The sequence below is a fragment of the Sapajus apella genome, unplaced genomic scaffold (genome assembly GCF_009761245.1).
Source record: "Sapajus apella isolate SASKATOON/1434 unplaced genomic scaffold, GSC_monkey_1.0 scaffold49, whole genome shotgun sequence".
Lineage (NCBI taxonomy): Eukaryota > Metazoa > Chordata > Mammalia > Primates > Cebidae > Sapajus > Sapajus apella.
Window position 1 is genome coordinate 2,853,589 of NW_022436989.1, and position 21,561 is coordinate 2,875,149.

Genomic DNA, 21,561 nt, shown 5'->3' on the forward strand with positions numbered 1-21,561 from the left:
CTTCCCTCTAGCTACTTGGATATTTGAGGCAGTGTGGTGTAGCAGAGGGCACGCAGCTTTCTACATCACACAGCCGGGAGCTCAAGCCCTTCTCTCCCCCTTTCTAGCTACTTGAACTTGAGCAGGCTAACTTATCTTTCTCAGCTGCACTCTTGTCTTCTATAAATTAGGGACTGGTTTTTACCTGATACATTGTTGAAATGATTAAATAAGGTAAAGTGTTTAAAGTAATTAGCACAATAAATCCTCAGTAAAAGGTGCTGTTGTTGGTATTTGGCCTGCAGTTAGCCATCTCTCTGAAAACTCACCCCTATCTATAAAAAACAGGAAGATGATTCCTACCAAGGAGTGAGTCAAGGCTGACCTCAGGTAATCCTTCAGCCAGCCAGCCAGGAACCTATATGCGCTTTCTCATCCTAACCAGGTATCGTTTCCTTACCCACAGGATCTTACGAAGATATTATTTGCCGCACATACTTGTATAATCTCTACGAAGAAAATGAGTTCAGATTGGCAGGATTTTTCTTGGTGCTGCAGCAGCAAGAAGAACATTGACTAGAGACAGCAGAGGTGTGTTGCTGTACACACATTTTAAAATGCTCAATAAGCATTAGTCAAAGACAGACAATGACTTATCTGCTTGAAGACTTCCATTACGCAAAGTTTTACTTTGTGAATATTTCCTTGAAACCACATTTGTCACCACTCTGGTCTTCTGCTGCCATTCCCTTTCTCTTAGTTCTTCAGAGAGGAGTAATAGCTTTATGACCATATTTACAAAGTCCTTTCACTGTCCTGGAACATCACACACCGGAGCCTGCTGAGGGTGGAGGATTAGGGGAGGGATAGCTTCAGGAGAAATATCTAATGCAGGTGACAGGTTGATGGGTGCAGCAAACCACCATGGCACGTGTATACCTATGTAACAATTCTGCACGTTCTGCACATTTATCCCAGAACTTAAAGTATAATGAAAAAAAATGGAAGTGGGGAGATGGCCAAGCAGTTCTCATATGTGTTAACATGAAACCTAGATACAGAAATCTGGGTTTCCTCCACTGCTCTTACTGGAGACCAGACAACAAACAAATAGACGTTGGTTTCACAAGCTGCAGTGTAGTTGGAGAAAAGGGGCATTCCTCTTTTGGAAATCTTAGCATACGTAGCTTCCCTGCTTTCTCTGTGGAACTCATGTCTGTTTCCACTAACAAGCTCCACTTCCTCCTCCTGCCTTCTCTGCCTTGTCCTTCTCTAGCCATTGATGACATCAACAGTATGTTCCTGCAATTCAGGCCCCTGTAATGCAGTGGTGCTGGTGAAAATCACAGCATCCTGCAGACTGGTGCTGGGGCCACTCCCGGCCTTCCCTGGACTGGGCTTCCTCCTTGCCAAATTGTTCCATGTGTCCTCAGCTGGTCCCTGTACCCACAGCACTCCCAGACCCTTACTGCTGCTTCAGCCTCCTCAGCCTCTGCTCTCTCTTGATTTCAGTAGATAGGGAAAAAATTAAGTCCAGCAGGCATAAAGCCCATCTCAACTTCCCACCCTACTGACTTCCAGATGCAACTCTTTCTGCACCATTCTTTCTTCCTTTTGTCCCTGAGGAAATGGGGACCCTCTTGCCAAAACCAAGTCCCCACCACCCACTTCCACCACCTGTGCTCTAGACCCCACCCCCTCTCTGCCCCCATCTGTTGTCGTCTGCCTCTCCTTGTCCACTGACTACCCTGTGGCATGAACATGACCAGACTTTCTCCTTAGAAGGAACAAACTCTTTTCGCTGCTCAGCTTTTGCCTCTAACCATTGTTTCCTCTTTAATTTGTGAAGCCCCTTGGGTCATCTACACACTTAATGACCCTGTTTGTTTTCTCTTAACTCCCACTGATGGGCTTTCACCATCATCACTCCCTCTTCTGTGACTGACATTATAGCATTCCTTTGGGCAAGAGAAAGAATATTAAGGGTATGAGAAGAATTATATCATCTTGTATACCCAAAAAGCCATTCTGAACATTCAAATTTTAGGAGCTTCACGAGATACCAATACCAAGGTTATGTCTATACCTGTACTGTTTGGGACAGATTTGAGATTTGATGTTGTCCACATCCCAGGTCCTGATAAAAGATGTGCATGACTCGGGTGGCTCAGTGAGCAGCTCGTTGGCAATGGGAGTATTCTGAATATCTGTTTGAATATATATTTCCAGTTCTCCCCGTAATTTCCAGCATGTCCTGGGTGAAATCACTTGGCCCTCCCTGTACCTCCTTTTCTTCCTGTGAAGTTGGGACCTCTCTGATCATCATCTGGTAATGTTTATGAAGCTCCATCAGACCTGTGTCTGCAAGACTGTTAACAGTAATGCGTGCTTGGTTTATGAGATGGTTACAAGAGAATGGAGGTGGAGGCAGGGTGCCAAACATGGCCAGAACTTTTATCTTTGACATTACAAAGAGGTCCTCTGGCTGAGGGCCAGCCTGGAGTTTACTGGAATCTGAAATGCAGACATGTGCTTTCCATTGGTGGCGTGCCAGAAGGGGCTCGCTGTACAGTCAGTCAGCACTTGACTTCCACAGGCTGCAGAGTTGCTTGGAAGAACATCTGAGTCCTGGTGATTTTGTGCAGTACCTCTCATGGATATGAGGTGGGAATCTGGCCACCCCTCCTACCTCCCAAACTTTAAAAAGTAGTGATCTGCTCACCAGGCCTTTAGTCCAAGTGATTGCCCTCTGGGGTGACCCACCCTTCAGCTTCCAGGGACAGATCCCTGCATGGATTAATTCATAGACTGCAGATTTTTTTTTTTTAAGACTAATTGAAGGAATACTGGCTTTTCTTCCACTGAGAGACAAAATATATACAGTTCTAAAAATTTTTTTTACAGGCTGAGATATTAAAGTAATTCTTTGCCTCAAACAGTGACATGTTTCTTTTGAACTTGTGGCTTGTTTGACACATGGTCTGATGATTTTAGCACTGCCTTACAAAGTATTTGTAAAACGGGAATCTGTGCGGCCCAACTCTGAGGAGTTAGGGGAAGCTATTGAACCCTCCCTTAACTAATGTTAAGAGATACATTGTAATGTCAAATTAAATCATTTCTATAGATGACGCCTAAGATAACCTCCTAAAAAAGTATGTCAAGTTGTGTCCCAGGACCTGTTATGTGAAGTTGTCATTGTGGACCCCAGCTAAACTATTCCTTTGATTCAGAACCACAGGTTAAATAATCTGATGTTCTTGCTTTAGCAGATAAGCAAATACCATGTTTACCCAAGTTGGGAATATTGCCTGTTAAAATCATTATACATACAAATGTTAAAGGGAATGTGTGAATTATCATTGTCAAATTCGTGGATTGGCAGAATGTAATACTGTATGGAATGTTGTCTTGTCTTCAGTCCTGTATACTCTCTGTGCTATGGCTGGTGTCATTTGCATATGAGAAAACTCAACTTAAAATAGAATGAGGGCGGTAGAACTCAAAACAAAGGGGTTTACAGTTTATTGCACAATCACAAACCTCAGAAACTCTCCTATCAGAATTTCAGGTCTCTTTTCAGAGACAACATATATTTTACACATAGGCAACTAATGGAGTGGAAGAATATTAGTTTCCATCTCGATGGTAACCCTAGTGAAGTTTAGGGCAAGGTGAGCCAGAAGGCACTGTTAGACTCTGGGCCTCACACCCGGCCAGTGGCAGAGCTGGGATCAGGGTCCGGCCTACCTAGTTCCGCTTGCATAGTGCTGCCTGCCACAGTCTTACATGCCAGGAGCACAGAACCCATGTCATGCTAGCATTCATCCTATGTTCACTTGTCTCTGGAGTGACCACATCTAGCTTATCCTGACCTTTGCTGTCAGGACATTGCCCCTTAAACCTCACTTGAATCTGCTCTGCTGCAGTTTAAAGCATTTTTATCTCGGTTTGCAGAGGAGAATGAGAGCATCTGTTCCCACAGAAGAAAATATAAAAGATGGAAACGTGACAGATGAAAGGAGATGAGGGGTACGGCTTTGGTCTTCATTAAAACAAAACTCACCCTGAAATTTGGAGGTGTACTTCATCTTAATGGCTATTGTCAAGAGAACAAATTTCCTGAAAAGCCTTTGCATTCTTCCCAGAGTCTCAAACCTCCCACCTTGTCATGTTTGCACAATAGTCCTGGCAGGGCTTTGGTAGGAGTTGTGAGTATGGGTTTACAGCAATCTAAGCCATCCATTTGGTAGTCTCTCTACAGATGGGAAAAGAATTTGCCTGAATGTGCATTTGCAAGCGGAGCTCATAGCCCTCTGCATCATATAATCCCCAATATATGTTACTATATAGTATTAGGAACGTATCTTTCCAGTGTGGGGGCAGGGGCCAGGCAAGTGTTTCTGTCCTAAATGTATTCATGGAATGTTTAACTGCCCTTGTATATCAGCCCATCATGCTAATTTTCTACAAAATGCTTTTCTACAAAAGGCTTGTTTTTAGCAAGCACCACTGACACAGGTAGGCTCTGAAACTGCCCCGAAGGTATAGATGGGTTCTTCTTCACTCCAGGTTGACTTGATTTTATATAAGCAAAAGAGCTTATTTCTCTGAGAAGCAGTTTTATTCACTGGGGTGGAAACACCTCGTACAGAAGGAGGGGAGGTGTGGAGGCTGTAGCTGGAATAGGCCTTTGGTGGTTCTAGAAGTTCTGACTTCACACCATCAAGGCTGTGGTCCCTGTCTCAGAAGCCATGAAGGGAATATTGCCTTCCTTCTGGCAGTTCTGTGTAGCTGGAGATTGAACCTTGGAACTGCAGTTGGTTTGGATGCGTGGCTTTGTGGAAATGTGCAGCTGCAGTACAGCCAAGGTTCTGCCTGAGATAAAAACTAAGTGGGCTTTCGGCGAGTGGTGACAGTGACCGTGGGAATGTGAAGTTAAATGGAACCGAGCTGCTAGTGCCTTCAGTTGTTCCGAGTTTTCTCCTCACCAGGAGCATTTTTGTTTGTATTGGGCTCACAGCCCCTAGTTGCCCAAGTGCTCCTCCGTTGGATCCAAGGGCGGGACAGGGCTCATCTCAGAAGAGGATATCCATCCTGGGGTGAGCCAGCTCAGGAAGGCGGGGGAGGGAGGAGCAGGCGGGAACTTTGGGCTCTTGCGAGGATGCGGGTAGCTGCTTGGGCTCAGAATTCAGAGCCCTGCCACATCCTGCTTGTGGACATCTGTTACAGGCACTGAGATCTCACTCACAATTGATGAAATAGATGAACAAATAACCTTTTAAAGCCAATTGTACTTAATCTTTGGGCAGATAACCCATCTGGAGGACATGCTTTTCATCTGCGTCACAGTCACACTCACTGCTGCAAGACAGGAGAGCAAGCATCGTGAAACCCGCTGGGAAGTGCACAAGGGCTTGCGCCGTGGATGTCAGAGGCGGTTTGGTTTGGTTTGTGGTGGATGACAGAAGTTTGCTTGGATGACTACATTGAGGAAGAGCCTTCCAGACGAAGGGAATGGGATGTGGGAGGCGTGGTGTCATAGCATAGTTGTCCTTGGTTACACTGTAATGTACTCCCTCCTCCACTAGGGTCTACCTATTGTTTTCCTTTCCAGTAAACAAAGGTGACGCTAGTCAGCCTCCTGTTGGCCTCCTGCCCTGTAGGGTGGGAATTGAAAACTCAGGCCACTGTGGCATTCAGGACATAGGTAGTTCTAGAGGGCAGAAAGGAAAGGATTAGAAGGTGCATCTACTTAGAGAATTGTTGCCACTGAAGAAATTCCACCTCAGGAAGGTCGAAGGACTTGCCAAGGCCACACAGCGGTGTAGCAGCGATTCCGTTCTCCATCTAATGGCCCCAAGTCCAGCATTCTTTTTTACTAAGTTCTCTGAATCATTGTGTGCATTTGCTGATGAATTGCTAATTAGAACATACTACAATTTGATCATGCTTCAGCTTGAGAACATTTCTTCCTTTTCCTTATTCCCCAGCCCATAGTGCCCCTTGACTGGCTGTGGTTGATATAATAGCCAATGCTTTATTTTTAGCCACTATTTTTCCCCTCAAGTTACATTTGAACTGCTTTCAGTTATTTTTGCCAAGGAGGCGGAAATTGATTCCAGCAGAGATGTTTCCTGTTAATCATAAAGGTTTTGAGTGGTGTTGTATATTAATCTGCTAGTCCCCGTATATTGCCCGGACCAGAGGACCTCAGTCAGAGACACTGCAAGTTAAACTTTGTGTCCCTCGTAATTTTGAATTTCAGGACTTCGTAATCTCTCTCCTGTGTGCAGACACTGTATTTGAACCTCATTCTACTTTAAAAAAAAAAAAAAAAACACCAAAAACCTTTCTTTAAGACGTGAATTATTGAATTACTGCAAAAGTTTGTGTTCATTGCTTTTATTTTCATCCTGTACTCCGCCTCTTCAATCCAGCCTAATTAGAGCTTGCGTGAGTATCGGATAACAGGAAGTACTGCAAAGCAGATTACCTTTCTCCTTTTCCTCTGCTTTTTAATGAGAACCATCTGAAATTAGCCCAGCAAAAAAATTTCAACATCAAACACTTGCAAGCTAAGTGAATACATCTGTTCAAGTGTTCCAGATGCAAGATGGGTCTGGGCGGATGCATGTGATGTTTAATCTGACAGAGCCAGTGGTCACTTTCCCGAGTTTATGCTCAGCTAACCTTGCTGGATTCCAAACTTGCCCTGTGGAAGAAAGTTAGCCTTGTAATTCGCAGTGACTCCTGGTATCTGGCAGGTATACTTCCTACTCTGAAACCTAAAGGAAGCTTTTGGCCAATTGAATGTAGTCGTGTTGAGTGAGACCCTTTTATGTGGTGGTGAGATTATCTCAGATCTTCTGGTACCTATTTTTACAGTTAAGGAAATGATCCTGGGGTACTGATTCAGCAGCTAAGTCTGAAGGAATGTAGAGGCCTCACTGATTCATCCAGGGATAGATGGAGCCAGGGACCCTGGGCCAAGAGAGCCACTAGAAACTCAGGATGTCTGAGGTAGAAGCTGGGAGAGCTAACCGAGCCCACTCCCCGCATAATCCTTGATGCTGTGGTCAGAAAGCGTGGGTCCCGGGCCGGTGTGGGATTTCCTACGTTGTGGGAGGGCATCACAATTGGGTTCTAAATTATGACCAATGCCAGCTGTAGTAGTTGACAAATCCCCATGGCTGCAGTGGGAACGTGTCTTTCTCCACCGTGATCTCAGCGTGCCAGTACTAGAGCCAGGGTAGAAGTGTGCTGTGGGAAGAACAGCCTGTTGTCTTGGCTGGGATTCTCTCTGTTGTTGTGGAGTTAAGGTATTTTATTCTTGTAGTACTGTTACCCGCGGGTTGTGGAAGACCACTTCTCACTCATTCAGTCTGTCACCAAATATGTACTGAGTGGCTTACCTTGCTGGCACTGGGAGTACAGATATGATGAGGTTATGGTCCCTCAGGGCACTCTGCGGCTACCTGCGAGGCAGTCCTGTAGATCATTAGTGGCAGCTCAGGGCTGGGTGGTGCAGAGTGGCCTGGAGGGCCAGACTGACCCAGAGGGCAGAACCAGAGGTTTCCTGATAGAGTCATCAGGGGCTGTGTCCTGAAAGGACCAACGGGAAGAAAGCTGAAGATGTAAATACACTGGCGAGCCGAGGAGACAGCAGGAATGCATTTTGGGCCGGCAGGATCCACGGGAAGGCGGAGATGCATTCCGAGTCCCGGCAGGGTCTATAGGAGGGACATTTCAGTTGGAAGAGAGGCTGTAGTGCAGTAAGAGAGACAGGCGTGGGTAGGATTTTGGGGGTGGAGCTGTGAGGGGAAAGAATGGGGTGAATGAATTGGGAGGGTGATGTTAAAGGGGCCGTGTGGTCAGAGAATGGAGACATTAGACTCACTCTTGCCTGAGAACAACAGCGCAGTTATGCCTTTAATGAATTATCTCCTGATTTTACTGTTTAAAATAAAGACAGTCTTTTGAAGGACTTCTCTGGGCTGTGCAAAAGAGCGGTGACCAGTGGTGGAGCTAAATTGGCTCTGAGCTATTGAAATCACTAGAACGGTTCATAGAAAAGAGTGTTAGCAGCCATCTAGACCAGCCGCTCCTTTTGCAGGCGAGGAAGCTGAGGGCCAGGAAAGGGAAGGCTTGCCCAGGGTCATGCAGTGTCAGGGCAGCGATGCCGCCAGTGCTGGAACCAGCAGGTTTGTAGTTGTGTCATTTCCCAGGAAGGTCACCTTTCTTAGGAATCCTTTTGCTTCTAGGCTCAATTACTTTTAGCATTTGTAGAAAATTCAGCAACAGTGTATTTGATGTTTAAATGAATGTAAAATGCAAGTTTCTATCCCCTAAAAACAAATTTCAGGACTCACCCATTCAAGCTCGTTTTACGTAGTACAAGTAAAATTCAAAGATAAATTTTTTTCCTAAATAACCTTGTCCTGAATTTTATCAAGTGTTTGGATATGAAATAATGGAAATAAGGACATAAATTTACTAATTTTATACCTCAAGGACTATAAAAAAAAAAACCCAGAAATTTACTCTTCCATTTGCCAATTAAAAAAGTAGATTTAAATTATGCTTCCCTAAGTAGTTTTTCTGTTTCTGTACCCATGTCCTATTTATATACCTGTGCAACTGAACATTTTCCTCCAGCTTGGTGTGGAGAGAGGGGAGGGGAGGTAGAGCCAGTGTAGACATAGCTGTGAGCAGTAGCCTCAGCGGGACGGGAAGGGTTAGGGGAAGTGGGGAACCTGAGAGACACTTACCGCAGTGGAACTCTCCAGGGAGTTGATGGCTGTTAGTGAGTGTAGCTTTATCTAGCTCCAATATAAAATGCTCTCAGAGGTATCGTTTCTAAATGTTTAGGAGCAGTTTCAAAGCTTGCTTGCTTTTCTGTTAAGCAAATAAAGGCTTAGGGTCAACCTAAAAGAACAGCTAATCAGCTTATGTTCACTGGTGGCAAATTTCGTTGTGATTGTAATTCTCATATGAAATTGTTTTTGCCCTGGGCTGTGGTCTCACCCTGCTTGATAGAATACAAGATCTGCTGTGGGTTCCATGTTGGAGAATTTTACTCTCCTCTTTCAAGTGCTAGTGCGAGGAAGATCTTAGGAAACATGGGTTGAGGATATTTTGAATTTACTAATTCACAGACATGAGTTTCACCTTTTAAGCAAGTCCAGGAGAGAAATCAAATTTAAGCCGGAAGATAGTGGAAACAGCATGGGCTCTGGAGCCAGACAGACCTGGGTTTGAATCCTACCTTTGGCAATTAGGGGTACGAGGACACTTGGACCAGTTATGTAAGTTTCGTGACGATCTTGCATCTCATTTGTAAATTACAGGGATTGATGCCTTCCAAAGGTGTTGTGAGGAATAACTGAAATAAATACAAGAGACATCAAATCATTACCAAGTTAGTTCACTTCTTCTAGATCCATACTAGAGGCATTAAGCAGAGAGTCTGTTACATACAAGACTCCGGGCTAGATATTTGGGAGAGGCTGGATCAGAGAAGAATGAAACCTATATTCCGCTCTAAAGAGCTTACAGTTAAGTGGGGAAAATATGACGTGCACAGAAACTGCAGTCCACAAGCTCTGGCCACGCTGGCCTCTGCTGTTCCTGGAACATTCAGGCATGCTTCCGCCTCAGCACTTGCCCTCCCTCCCCCACCCCGGGACGCCTGTCTCCTTTACCTCCTTTAGATCTTTACTCAGGATCATCCTGTTTAAAATGAACTCCCTGCTGCCAGTATCCCTGTCCCTCTTCCCTGCTTGCTTTTCCCCCAACAAAATGTGTGTGTGCATGTGTGTATTTTCTCTTGCTATGTGTTCCACCTGTCTTTTCAGTATGAACACCACGATTATCTGATTTATTTACTGCTCTATTCCTACTGCCTAGAACAGTGCTGGCTTAGGTACTCAGCAAGTGTTAATGGAATAAATGAGTGATCTAACTAATTAATTTCAGGTACAGAGAGGGCCTAGCACAAAGAGCCCCAGTGGCTAGAAGAGCAGAAGGTCTGTTAGGGACTAAATTTATTTTCTATTGCTGCTGTAACAAATGATCATAAATATAGCATCTTAAAACAATTCAGATTTAATATTTTAGTTCTGCAGGCTATAGCCTGATCCAAGTCTCAGCAGGCCAAAATCAAGGTGGGAGCATGGCTACCTTTCTTTCTGGAAACTCCAGGGGAGATCTGTTGCCTTGCCTTTGCCCGCTTCTGGTTAAGTTCTTCTCACAGCACATCACCCTGACCTCATCTTTTGCCTCCCTCTTCTGCTTTTAAGGACCCTTGTCATTATGTTAGCCCCACCTGGAAAGTCTGGGCTACCCTCAGCTATTTTAAGGTCAGCTGATTGGCAGCCAATCAGCCTAATGGTTAGGCTTTATCTGGGAGGCAGTGGGAAGTTGCTGAAGGCTTTGGAGCAGGAGAGAGAAGTGATGGAAATGAGTGAGACTGTTGGAGATGAATATGGGCCTAGAGCAGGCAGTTGGAGGGAGTCTTATGTTTACCTTCTTAAAGGCGTTTGATCTCCTCCCTCTTGCGTGTACAGAAAGCTAGGGATGTATTTAGAAATTCCTCTTTTAAAAAAGTGCATTTATGGTGTCTTTTTAAAAACCACTGTCACACATATGCACAACGCGTATACATAGAGGCCCCCAAAGCCCTGTTACATAGACACAAGTGCTCCCATCTCCTTATATACACATCCACTGCTTCCGCCTGAGAAAGAATCTCAGGGTCTCTTTTCTGTGGTTCTTAGTGTCCTGTCCCGTTTTTTTTTTCCTGCCCTGGCACACTTGAGTGATGTTTCTTCTCCCCAGAAACACAGGCTTACTCTGGCAGTGGTTCTCATGGGGTGGTTCCATAAGCCTTCTTCAGCAGGCACGGAAGAGTCTCCAGGGAGATGGATGGGGTATGAAGAAGTCCCTCCTCCCTCACCCCTCCGTCACCCTCACACTGGCCCTGCTTTCACAGAACTTCTAAGACAGTTCTTCTCCCTGACACCCACTGAAAGTCTCATGATTATTGAACACCTGATTTTGAACAGTGTCTTATAAGAGTGCTTACCCTTTGATTAGCCACTGTAAAGCAGCACTGTCCAACAGGACTTTCTGCAATGACATAATGAACTGTTCTCTCTCTGGGTTGTTCAGTGTGCTAGCTACAGCCACATGTGGCTGTTAGGTTCTGGGAGTGTGGCTGCTGCTGCTGCTGAAAAACCAGGTTTTTTATTGTTTGAATTAACTTAAATTGAAATAGCCACACCTGGCTGGTGGCTACCTATTAGTGCAGCTTTAAAGAAGCAGGACTTGCTGAGCATGCTGAAGAGACCATAGCAGTATCTGTGGTAAGCAGAGTAGTATTTGGCAACCATATAGCCTTTTGGAATCAAACAGACCTGGGTTGAAATTTTGGTTCCAAGCTAGTGATTTGCAGGTAAGTCACTTAATCTGAGTCTCAGTTTTGTCATCTACAAACTGGGTATGATCAGCGGTATATTAGGGAGAAAGATGTTAGGTACTCTCTAACTTAAGGGGAAGAATATTTCACCTCTGAATTGTTGCACATGATAAACATCAGACCTACTTTTCATTGATTTGTTATTTTTCAGTATTCTATAGACGGTGTGCCCTGTCATTCCCTGACCCAGGGTAGACTTCTGCTCCCTGCCTGTGTTACCCCCATGGGGTATAATCTTACATACATAAAAGAGCTATGTGAAGATAAATCAAGACAGTATCAGTAAAGCCTTCAGCATGGTACACACATGTGGTTTTCAGTCATTCAGCAAGTGCTGATTGACCACCTGCTATGTGCCGGGCACTGGGCTAGATGCCAGAGATACCTTGGCAAATGGGAAACATAGAGGACCTGCTTACTAAATAGGAGGGCAGACATTTAATACACGGGAGTCATCATTTTATTTACTTTTGAATTTTTTCAATGTTTTGGGATTTTGTTTTTAGATAGAAGTCAGAATTGGTTCACCTGGGTGTAGTTGTACTTTATACTTAATAAGGTTCTATCTGTGGGTCTCCTAACAAATAATTATTTTATCCTATTCCCCTTTTATTTTTGTAAATACCAGATTTATTGAGATATAATTCACGTATGAAGAAATTCACCCAGTTAAACTGTCCAATTCAATGGTTTTTAGTCTCTTTGCAGAGTTGTGCAACCAGCACGGTGTCAATTTTAGAGCATTTTTATCACCCCAAAAAGAAACCCCTACCCATTAGCACAGACTCTCCAGTTCCCTTCAATCCTCTTAGCCCTAGGCAACCACTAATCTACTGTGTCTCTCCAGATTTGCCTGTTGTGGACTTGTCATATCCGTAGAATCATACATGTGGTCTTTTGTGATTGGCTTCTCATTTAGCATAATGTTTTCAAGGTTCATCCATGCTGTAGCATGTATCAGTACTTCATTATAGAATAATCTGTTGTATGGAAATACCATATTTTATTTGTCAGTTGATAGACACGTGAGTTGTTTCCATTTTTGGCTACAAACAATGCACTATGAGTATTTGTGAACAAGATTTTGTTGAACATATGTTTTCATTTCTCTTGGGTAGATGCCTACGCCTAGGGTTGTTTATGTGGTAACTCTAATTGGTAATATGGAAACTCAATGTTCAACCATTTGGGGAACTTCCAGAGTGTTTTCCAAAGCTACACCATTGCATTCTCATGAGCAGTGTGTGAGGGTTTCAGTTTGTCCACGCCTTCACAACGTTTGCTGTTATCCTGTTTTATTATAGCCGTCACAGTGGGTATCAAGTAATATCTCACTGTGGTTTTGCTTTATATTTCCCTGGTGATAAATGATGTCAAGCATCTTTTTATGGGCTTGCAGGCCATTTGTCTGTCTTGGAGAAAGTTCTATTCGGGTCCTTTGCCTATTACTAATTGAGTTATTTGTCTTCCTTTCCTGTCCCAAACAGGATGCCGATATGCTAACTGGTGATGAGCAAGTATGGAAGGAAGTTCAAGAATCCCTGAAAAAAATTGAAGAACTGAAGGCACATTGGAGTATCCTTTGACCTGTGGACTGAGTTGGGCTGTTGAGACTGTTTGCTTTCTGTCTTCAAGCCCTGTGGTAATCAGGCCAAAGGCCAGGTTTGACCGCTGCATGAGTCAGTGGTTTCCATTCCGATGCATGGTCACAGGCCGCATCCCTGACCCCGGCCAGCAGTTTGAGTAATGATAAAGAAGACTGTGGCAAGATCAGCACGAATAATAACTCACTACCATTAGGTAACAATCAAAATGTGTGGCCCAATGGTAGTAGGAAAGTAAGTAGTAGCCTCTTTATCTGTAAAAGGTAACAAATTCCTCAGTTCTCTCCTCCCATAACCACCTACATCTCTAGGAAAGAATAGCCTAAAATCCTTATAATTCAGTGTCATTGACTGTCAGACCTAGAAGCTTCATATTAAACCAGCCACGACTACAGTGGCAATGGGGATTGCTGCACAAATTTTCTCGGCATGAATAGTCATGACCACAGGGAGCCAGAGTTCAGAGTAACGAGAGTCACTTAGGAGGAAGGTCATCTGGGAAGGCTCCACTGAAGTTTTACTGTGCAAAAGATAGCCTGAGGCAGGGGCAGGGTTCGAATAGAGGCTGAGAGGAGGCCTCGTGAGCAAAGCTGCTGAAGGAGACCACAGGCAAGAAGGAAGAGATCAAAGTACACGAAAAGATTGCAAAAGGGCTTTCAGATGTTTGGGATAAATGATATCTCAGGCACAGGGAGGTTTGCAGTTTTCTGATGATGCTATTTAAAGAGTTGTAAAGAAGCAGAGAGGTACTTAGAGGGACGTTTCCATTTTTAAAGGTGAAGGACATGATTTCTGAATCGATTGCCCACTGGATTTATTAGCAGCCTTAGTAATGAATCTAGGATTGGTTACTAAGGAATAGAGAGGAAAGCTGTGATCCTCATGATGCTGTGTGGCTTTTCCAAGAGCAAGTGAATCCACAGAGTCATGGCTCGCTTTGGTAAAGTTTGTATCAGGATTTTAGGAAGGGATTTGATGAAAAGTAATCAAGAAGTTTATGTTAGATGTTAGCAAAGCTAACGGAATAGCTACATGGAAAAACGATGCTGAATGATTCAGTGTCATTCTGGAGTACCCTCTTTCCTTCTTGGTCCTCTATAATTCATCATTCCATACCTTGAATGAAGATAGGACAGGTTTATCAAATCTCCAAAGTGACATTGATGGGGAGGATAATAGAGGGGGATGCTAGAATCGATATCTCTAAAGAAAAGACTTCAAAAGATCCCCAAAGGTTTAAATGGTCAAGGTTTAAAGAGGTGAAATTTAACGAGCATATATAAACTTTGTATTTGGATCAAAAAGTTCAAGTATATAAATATGCTTGAGAACATGTGAAAAAAGTTTAGGGCTTCAGTAAATAGCAAAATTTAACAACATTTAAGAGTATAATATGAACTCCTTAAAGACTACTATGCTCTTCGGTTACATTAGTATAGATTATTAAATTATAAAGATGATAGTATCGGTCCAATTATTTCTAAAAATTTCCATTCAGTTTGAGGTGAGAAGTATTAATAGGGATCTAGAAAAATTGTTTTCAGGGGTGGAACTGAAATTAAAGAGGGATTTGAAACCCTGTCTATGATGAGATGGAAGACACTGGGAAAACAGTCAGCTTTGGAAGCAGCAGGTCCCTGGACATGGTCTGAAGAGCCTTTGTGTACAGAGGAGTGGACTTTTCTGTGTGGTCCCTTGGGCTGAAGAGCCTTTGCGCGCAGAGGAGTGGACTTTTCTGTGTGGTCCCTTGGGCTGAAGAGCCTTTGCGCGCAGAGGAGTGCACTTTTCTGTGTGGTCCCKTGSGCTGAAGAGCCTTTGCGCGCAGAGGAGTGGACTTTTCTGTGTGGTCCCGTGCGCTGAAGAGCCTTTGCGCGCAGAGGAGTGGACTTTTCTGTGTGGTCCCTTGGGCTGAAGAGCCTTTGCGCGCAGAGAAGTGGACTTTTCTGTGTGGTCCCTTGGGCTGAAGAGCCTTTGTGCGCAGAGGTATGGGCTTTTCTGTGTGGTCCCGTGCGCTGAAGAGCCTTTGTGCACAGAGGTGTGGACTTTTCTGTGTGGTCCCTTGCAGCGGCCTTGGGCCCATGAACAACCCAGCCGGAGTTCAGTTTCAACTGGACAGGGTTTGACTGAAAACTGACCGTAAGCTGGGTACCTTGCTGGTCATGATTCACACGATGGTTCAGACAGAAGTTGGAAAACACAGCCCTGCACTCACTACCCTCCTACAGAGTGGGGTGGTAAAATGTTGATTCATACATGTTTTGGTAAAGATACAGACTTACAGGGGCATCAGAGATGCAATAGTCAACTTGGGGAGGTTAAAAGCTTTCACAGAGGAGGTGACCACTGAGCTGGGTCTGGGAGGACCAGCAGAAGCTCACCAGGCCAGCCAAGAGGAGAGGAGCCCAGTATGAGGAATGGCGTGTGTGGAACGTGGACAGCCATGCTGCTGAGAAGTTGCGGCCGTTTCACAGCATGAGCGGAGGGAGGCAGTACGGCTGTAACTGCCCAAACTAGGCTTTAGGTGAGAGGGGCCGGGGGTGATTTTTTAAGCAGCAGAGTAATATGATTCAGTGAATTAAAGCTCTGCGGCCTGACAGTCTTTGAGTCTCAGTAAGTTGATTAATTCTCCAGTGAATTTGCTTTGCTTCCCTTTCTTTTTTCCCCTGACCCTCTTATGGTCACTTAAAAGTATTCAGGAGAAAAAGTGTATCTGTTCTGTCCATTAGCAATCTCCTCTCTTTGGGAGGGCTCTTCAGCCCTGCTTCGGTCTAGAGCTCAGCTCCTTACTGGAACAGAGTGACTTGCAGTAAACACCACACAGGTGCCAGGGACTAAATCTTTGATCAAATACATGTCAGTATCAGCTTGGGGGTGAAAGCCTCTTAGTTAAAATTATTCCATTTTTTTGCTCACTGGGGTGTTTTGCAGGAAAGGTTTTGCCTTGTTTGCCAAGCGACAGTTGCCAGTGTTGTGAAGGGAAATTGGCACATAGTCCCTTACAGCTTGCTGGGGGATAAAATAGATGTATTCCTGTGAGTAGCTGCAGAATGTCACATCTGGCTTTTACTTCTAAGGCTTGTCACCTCAAACCTCTTTAGAATAAGTTGGAACATACGTAAATGAACAGGCAAATAAGAGTAGAGGTCAAAGAGCACAGTGTTAAAATAAGGTCCAAGTCTTGCCACAGAAATGTCTAGCATTGTGTAAGAGACAGTCATTCCTCCTGACAGTTCATCAAATATCTAATCCTGGAATGAAACGCCACAGAGGTTAGCCCAGCAATCTGTTACAAAATCAGTGCCTTGCCTAAGATGCTGCTTCCCCAACCTCTAGGGAATACATTCAGCAAACTTTAAACATTCATGTCAGATGAATATGAGAGAAAATCATGGACTCACTTTTCTTCAGGAAATATACCTTTTCTGGGATCAGGGTCAATTCCTCCAAAACAGGATTCATCCTCAAATTGTAGGGGTGTGATATAAAAGGCTCTCAGCTGTGCACTGTGGTGCTTTAAATTCTCATCAAGGAACTAATCTTTTGGAGTAGGATACTGTGCCTCCCGGAGGCCTTTGCCGGAAAGAAAATACATTTCCTGTGAAAGCTCATAAAGGTATTAGTCTCCACTCTCAGGAGTGGCTTGACTGGTTTATTAGAAGTATTTGTTAATGTTTTGGAAAGCCCTGTCCTGAGGGAGGGTATGGACACTCGAAGAGGCAGGTTTTGCTGGCCAGAGAGGGAGAAGGGGGCACCTACAGTGGGCTCCTGATCAGGGCTGGGCATGCTCTGTTAGGACATCAATGAAGAAGGTTTGGAATTGGGGGCAGGGGATGGTTCAGAGAGCATGGAGACTCGGTCAGGTGGGAGTGGGAGGGGTGTGGGGGTGTGAAGCGAAGTTCAGTCAGACTCAGTCCACTGAGACGTTTCCTTTACGCCCAGTCAGGCTCAGAGGTCATGACACTTACGTAGAATATCCTTTACACATGCCACGAAATGTTTTCCCGCTGTGCCTCTGACACCCAGAACTCTCCCTGGCTCACGATGGGACACACAACGAATCGAGTCATTTTACATACAGTATATTACTAATTCTACGTTGATGTGAGTCATTTTTATTTCTGGCCTGTCATAAAGCACTTTGACTTCCTCAGAACCTCAAATCTGACAGATGACAGGACTAGCTTAGATGTGAATCTAGCTTTGCTGCAGTCAAAGGCTAGGCTGCCGCTTTTGATCTTGAAGCCTTTTCCCCCTGCTGTAGTGACAGCATGTGAAGCAGATAAATGTGGAGCTCCACTGGTTGAAAGTGGGACAGGAGTGAGAGAGGGGTCTGTCCCAGCCCAGCACCCTCCTTGGTCTCTACCTTGCCTAGCACAGTGCACAGCAAAGAAACTGTGGTCCCGGGGTCCTGCTCTCCAGCCTTTGCCTTGTTTCCCACGTAGTTCCCCTGGGAGGGATTCAAAGCACGCTCCATAAACCATGTCCTCAGTCCTTTGCCTCTGGAAGACAGGGAATATCCGTTTTCAACAGTGAAGTCACACCAAGGCTGCATGAGATTAAGTTATTGACTCATGGTTAATCAGAAAGTCAGTGTTACTGAGGAGTGGATATTGAGTTTTCTTCCATCCTTTTTAAAGTATCTTTTCCTCTTGCTAGCAATTTACGTGCAGAAGACCTGTTCCTAATATTGTCTCTTATTTTGGGGGTTCAAAATAGGCCATTTTAATGTACTTGGCTTGGGTCACTTTGGCTTTCTAATAAAAAAAAATGAGATCCAGTGGAAATGGATTTCTTCAAATTGCTCCACCTAGTGTGTGTCTGTGAGTTGTGTATTTTGTTTCATGCATGCCCCAAACTCAGATAACACAGAAGCAAACATGAGCTCTTCCTTTTCAAAAAGGAATCTTTCTAAAGCTTCTTTAATTTCAAATCAGTTTTTAAACAGAAGCTAACACTAAATAATTTAAAAGCAAATTAATCTTTAGTCCAATTTAACAACGGACCGCATTTTTTATGGCTAGATTGAAAGACTGCATCTAGGAGTGTGAAGGAAGGACAGTTGTCTGGAAGTTGTAAAACTCCGAAGCACAGGCTTGGCTGCGATTCGGTTTGTTGATGTCAACAGAATTTCCTTCACTGAGACGCCACTTGGGTGTTTTGTTTCTCAAGTGCATTTTCAGGCAGCTCATCTGCGAAAATAACGGGCTCTTCCTTCCCTCCTGTGCCTGGGAGTTCTTCAGCCTTTTAGAGGATCTAATTTTACTTTTGTTTTTTCTTGATGAAGACAATGAATCCTTAACTAAGGTTAATAACAGAGTGGGAGCAGGTTCTGGCCATGTGCCAGGCGGTCATAAGCAGCAATTCTGAACGGCTTCCCGATATCAACATCTACCAGCTGAAGGTGCTCGACTGCGCCATGGATGCCTGCATCAACCTCGGCCTGTTGGAGGAAGCCTTGTTCTACGGTACTCGGACCATGGAGCCGTACAGGCAAGTCCCGGGGAGAGGGCTCACGTAAAGGCCTGGACATCTTTTCGCTGGGCAAAGGATCGATGCTGTGAAGTCATTCTGATGACTACTTTGCGTGGGGCATTCCCATCTGCTTCTCAGCCATCGTGTAAAACCAAGCCTTATTTTATTCATTCCTTTTGTTCATTCATTTATGCATTCATTCATCATCTGCAAAGTTCTCTCCGTGTGTCAGGCGCCGTGGATGTACAGAAACTAATTAGATGCTGTCTCGATCTGAAGCCGGTGATTACAATACGAACAGGCGCTTGCAGTGACAAAGGCAGGCTCAGGGTGCTGGGGGAGCTGGAGAGGAACGTGGGGCTCAGACCTAGCTCGAGAGGCGGTGTCGTTGGCCTCTGCTGGTCCAGGTGAGGATGGCCATATGGGGCCCTTGGTCTGGCTGACAGTAAGAATAGTCCCTTCTCTTTCTTGGGCTTTATGCTTTCACTTGAATCATTTGTCTTCGTAATCACCTTGTGAGCCAGGGAGGACAGCAGGCAGACCGCCTTGCCTCAGCTTATTGAGTCAGGTGAAGGAACTATTGGTGATTGCTTTTTGACTGATCTCAGCTCTTCTACACCAGAAGGTGTTTTGCCCTGAGATGTTTTTATAACTCAGAGAAGCTTTGAGAGGGAGGGTTGTGTTGGAGTGGTGAGAGCTAGGCGCTGCTGGATGTTGCGCCCTGATTTGCAGTGGGCTGAGAGCATAATTCTAGAAGTTGAGACTGAGAGCAGTCAAGGGAAAGGGACAGAGACATGTGAGCCATAATCTGAGGTTGGAATCGCTGTCTCTACCACAGAACAAGGCTGCTCATGGCAAGGCACCTTGAAAGCACCTGTGACCAGGAGAGATGGCAGAGGGAGGAGGTCCCTGAGAACAGGGACTGCATTCTGAGCAAACATTTAATTTCCCAACTTTGCAGATGGTGCAAATACCATATCAGCCCAAAGGGGCTAAGCAGAGAGAATCCAGGACAAGACCGATGGTCTAGCAGGACAACATAGGACAGCAGGCAGGGAGTGGCTGTACGTGAGAGCAGGGAGAGGAAGTTACCAGGGGCGACATAAGAACAGAAGCGAGCCCATGGTCTAGGAAGCCAGAAGTGAGGCACTTGGTCAGGAAGCCAGGTGTGAGCCGGGAACTTGGTGCAGTTCATGAGGAGCCCGAAGACGGCAAAGGCTGTACCAGCCAGGTGGATGGCAGAGGTCCCTGGCCAGCCAGTGGCTCCAGCGTGACCCTGAGCATGTTTTCAGGACGTCTGTACATGGTTTCTTCTACTGCCTGTGGAATCCAGACTGTGAGTCAGCTTTAATCAAATTTATCAGGGATTGCCTTGAGGGCTGAGACTGTAGACTTTCCCATGAGCGGTGAAATCCTGTTCAGTGTGATGAATCTTGTGGGTTCTCAGAAAATATGAATCGCATTCAAAGAGATAAGGCTTCATCTCTGAGCCTTAGTGTTGCAACAAGAGGCAGGTCGGGTGGGTGGTGTTACTTCGCCGAACTCCAGGGCTTGCTCCGAGGAGGCCACAGGACAGACTGCTGGGTGAGCAGACAGACTCCGTGCAGGAGACGCAGACTGGAAAGTCCCCTCTTCCTGCAGCCCCATCAGCAGCCGCTGGCTCTTCCTGCCTTAGCCTCGCTTTCCTTTTGACACCCAGGCTGCCCTGCTCAGGCCACTCTTAAGCACAGAAACTTTAAATTGGTCCACCATATCCGTAAAGAAGACCACACACTTTCAGAGGTGTCTGTTCTGCACGTATTTTGCAATCTTCTCTTCCCCATACCTACCGGGGCTTCTCTGAGCACTAACTTACCCCTTAAGTAACTGGCAGTTTGACTGACTTGAGAGTTAAACAAAGAGACCTTTGTTGTAAGTGAGGCAAGTCCTCCACCAGAATACAGTCCATTATGTTTGGAAAACGTTTGGTTATATTTACATGGTGCTTGGCAGGTCACAATCTCTCTGTAGATGTGTACTCTTTCTTACACTGGGTGACAAATTTCCAAGCCTCCCTTGGTCTCTTTTCCCTGGAGTGTGTTAAGGAGTTGCTTTTTGGTGGTCTGTATTTCAGAAATCCAGACTGCATTGATCCACTTCACATGAGTGAGATATGAATCCTTTGCTTTCAAAGCTGTGGTTGAGAAAAAGGCTATAAATAATCCAGAAACCATGTACCCCAAAACCTAGAATGCAATAAAATAAATAAATGGGAAAAAAAAATAATAATCCAGAACAAACAAAGTTAAGAGAAACGAGCAGGGTAGATATTGTCACACTTTGCCTTTTTCCCCTTTAGCTCAGGCAGAGGTAAAATAAGGAATATATGCGAATAGGTCTGGAACCCTGCAAGCCCGTTAGCAATTTTAGAACAAAGGCAGAAATAGAGAAGTTGGCAGTGGTTCTCACCTCTCACATGCGTGAGGGAATTCCCGCTGTGTGCTCTCAGCCCCCGCGTGGGCTCCGTGCAGATGCTGGAGGTGGGCTTTGTGCTCACCTTTAGCCAAGGACATGAACAGTTAGCGAGGCATGAGTTACGAAGGGATGATTGGATTGCCATCTGCTGTAACAGTTTTACAATGTTAATATATTGTTTGCAACAACTAGATGGAGGTCAAGTCTCTCTCGATGACTTTGTCATTCCTGACCTTGGCTAAATTTTAATTGCTGACCTTGGAGGAGAAAGTGCCCCTATTCCATTTTTATCCAAGTTACTGTCTTCGGCTCCCTTCCTGCTCCTCTGTCATTTATTTTTACTCAATAGATTTTACTCAGTTTTTATGATGCAACTCAATATTAGGTTCTTCATGATTCATAAAGCAAGTTAGAATTAGGTGACATACAACAAAATGTACTGTCTTTAGTATTAGCTCATAATATGTCTTCTGATAGTATTGGCATAGATATGTGACTAGATATGCAAACTCATCTGTCCCTTAGCGTTATAAACATTAAGCAGAACGAAAATTTTAAAATACTTCATAAATT

The 21,561-nt window shown here is 44.7% G+C and overlaps 1 protein-coding gene across 4 annotated transcripts in view; it reads left to right on the forward strand.

Annotated features, from left to right (window-relative positions):
• SMYD3 (SET and MYND domain containing 3) overlaps positions 1-21,561 on the forward strand; it is a 709,642-nt gene that overhangs the window by 590,761 nt on the left and 97,320 nt on the right. For all 4 annotated transcript variants that reach the window (XM_032242383.1, XM_032242385.1, XM_032242384.1 and 1 more), the window contains 2 exons: positions 12,946-13,033; positions 18,378-18,552. In XM_032242383.1, the coding sequence (XP_032098274.1) occupies positions 12,946-13,033; positions 18,378-18,552 (263 nt within the window). The remainder of the gene's footprint in view (positions 1-12,945; positions 13,034-18,377; positions 18,553-21,561) is intronic.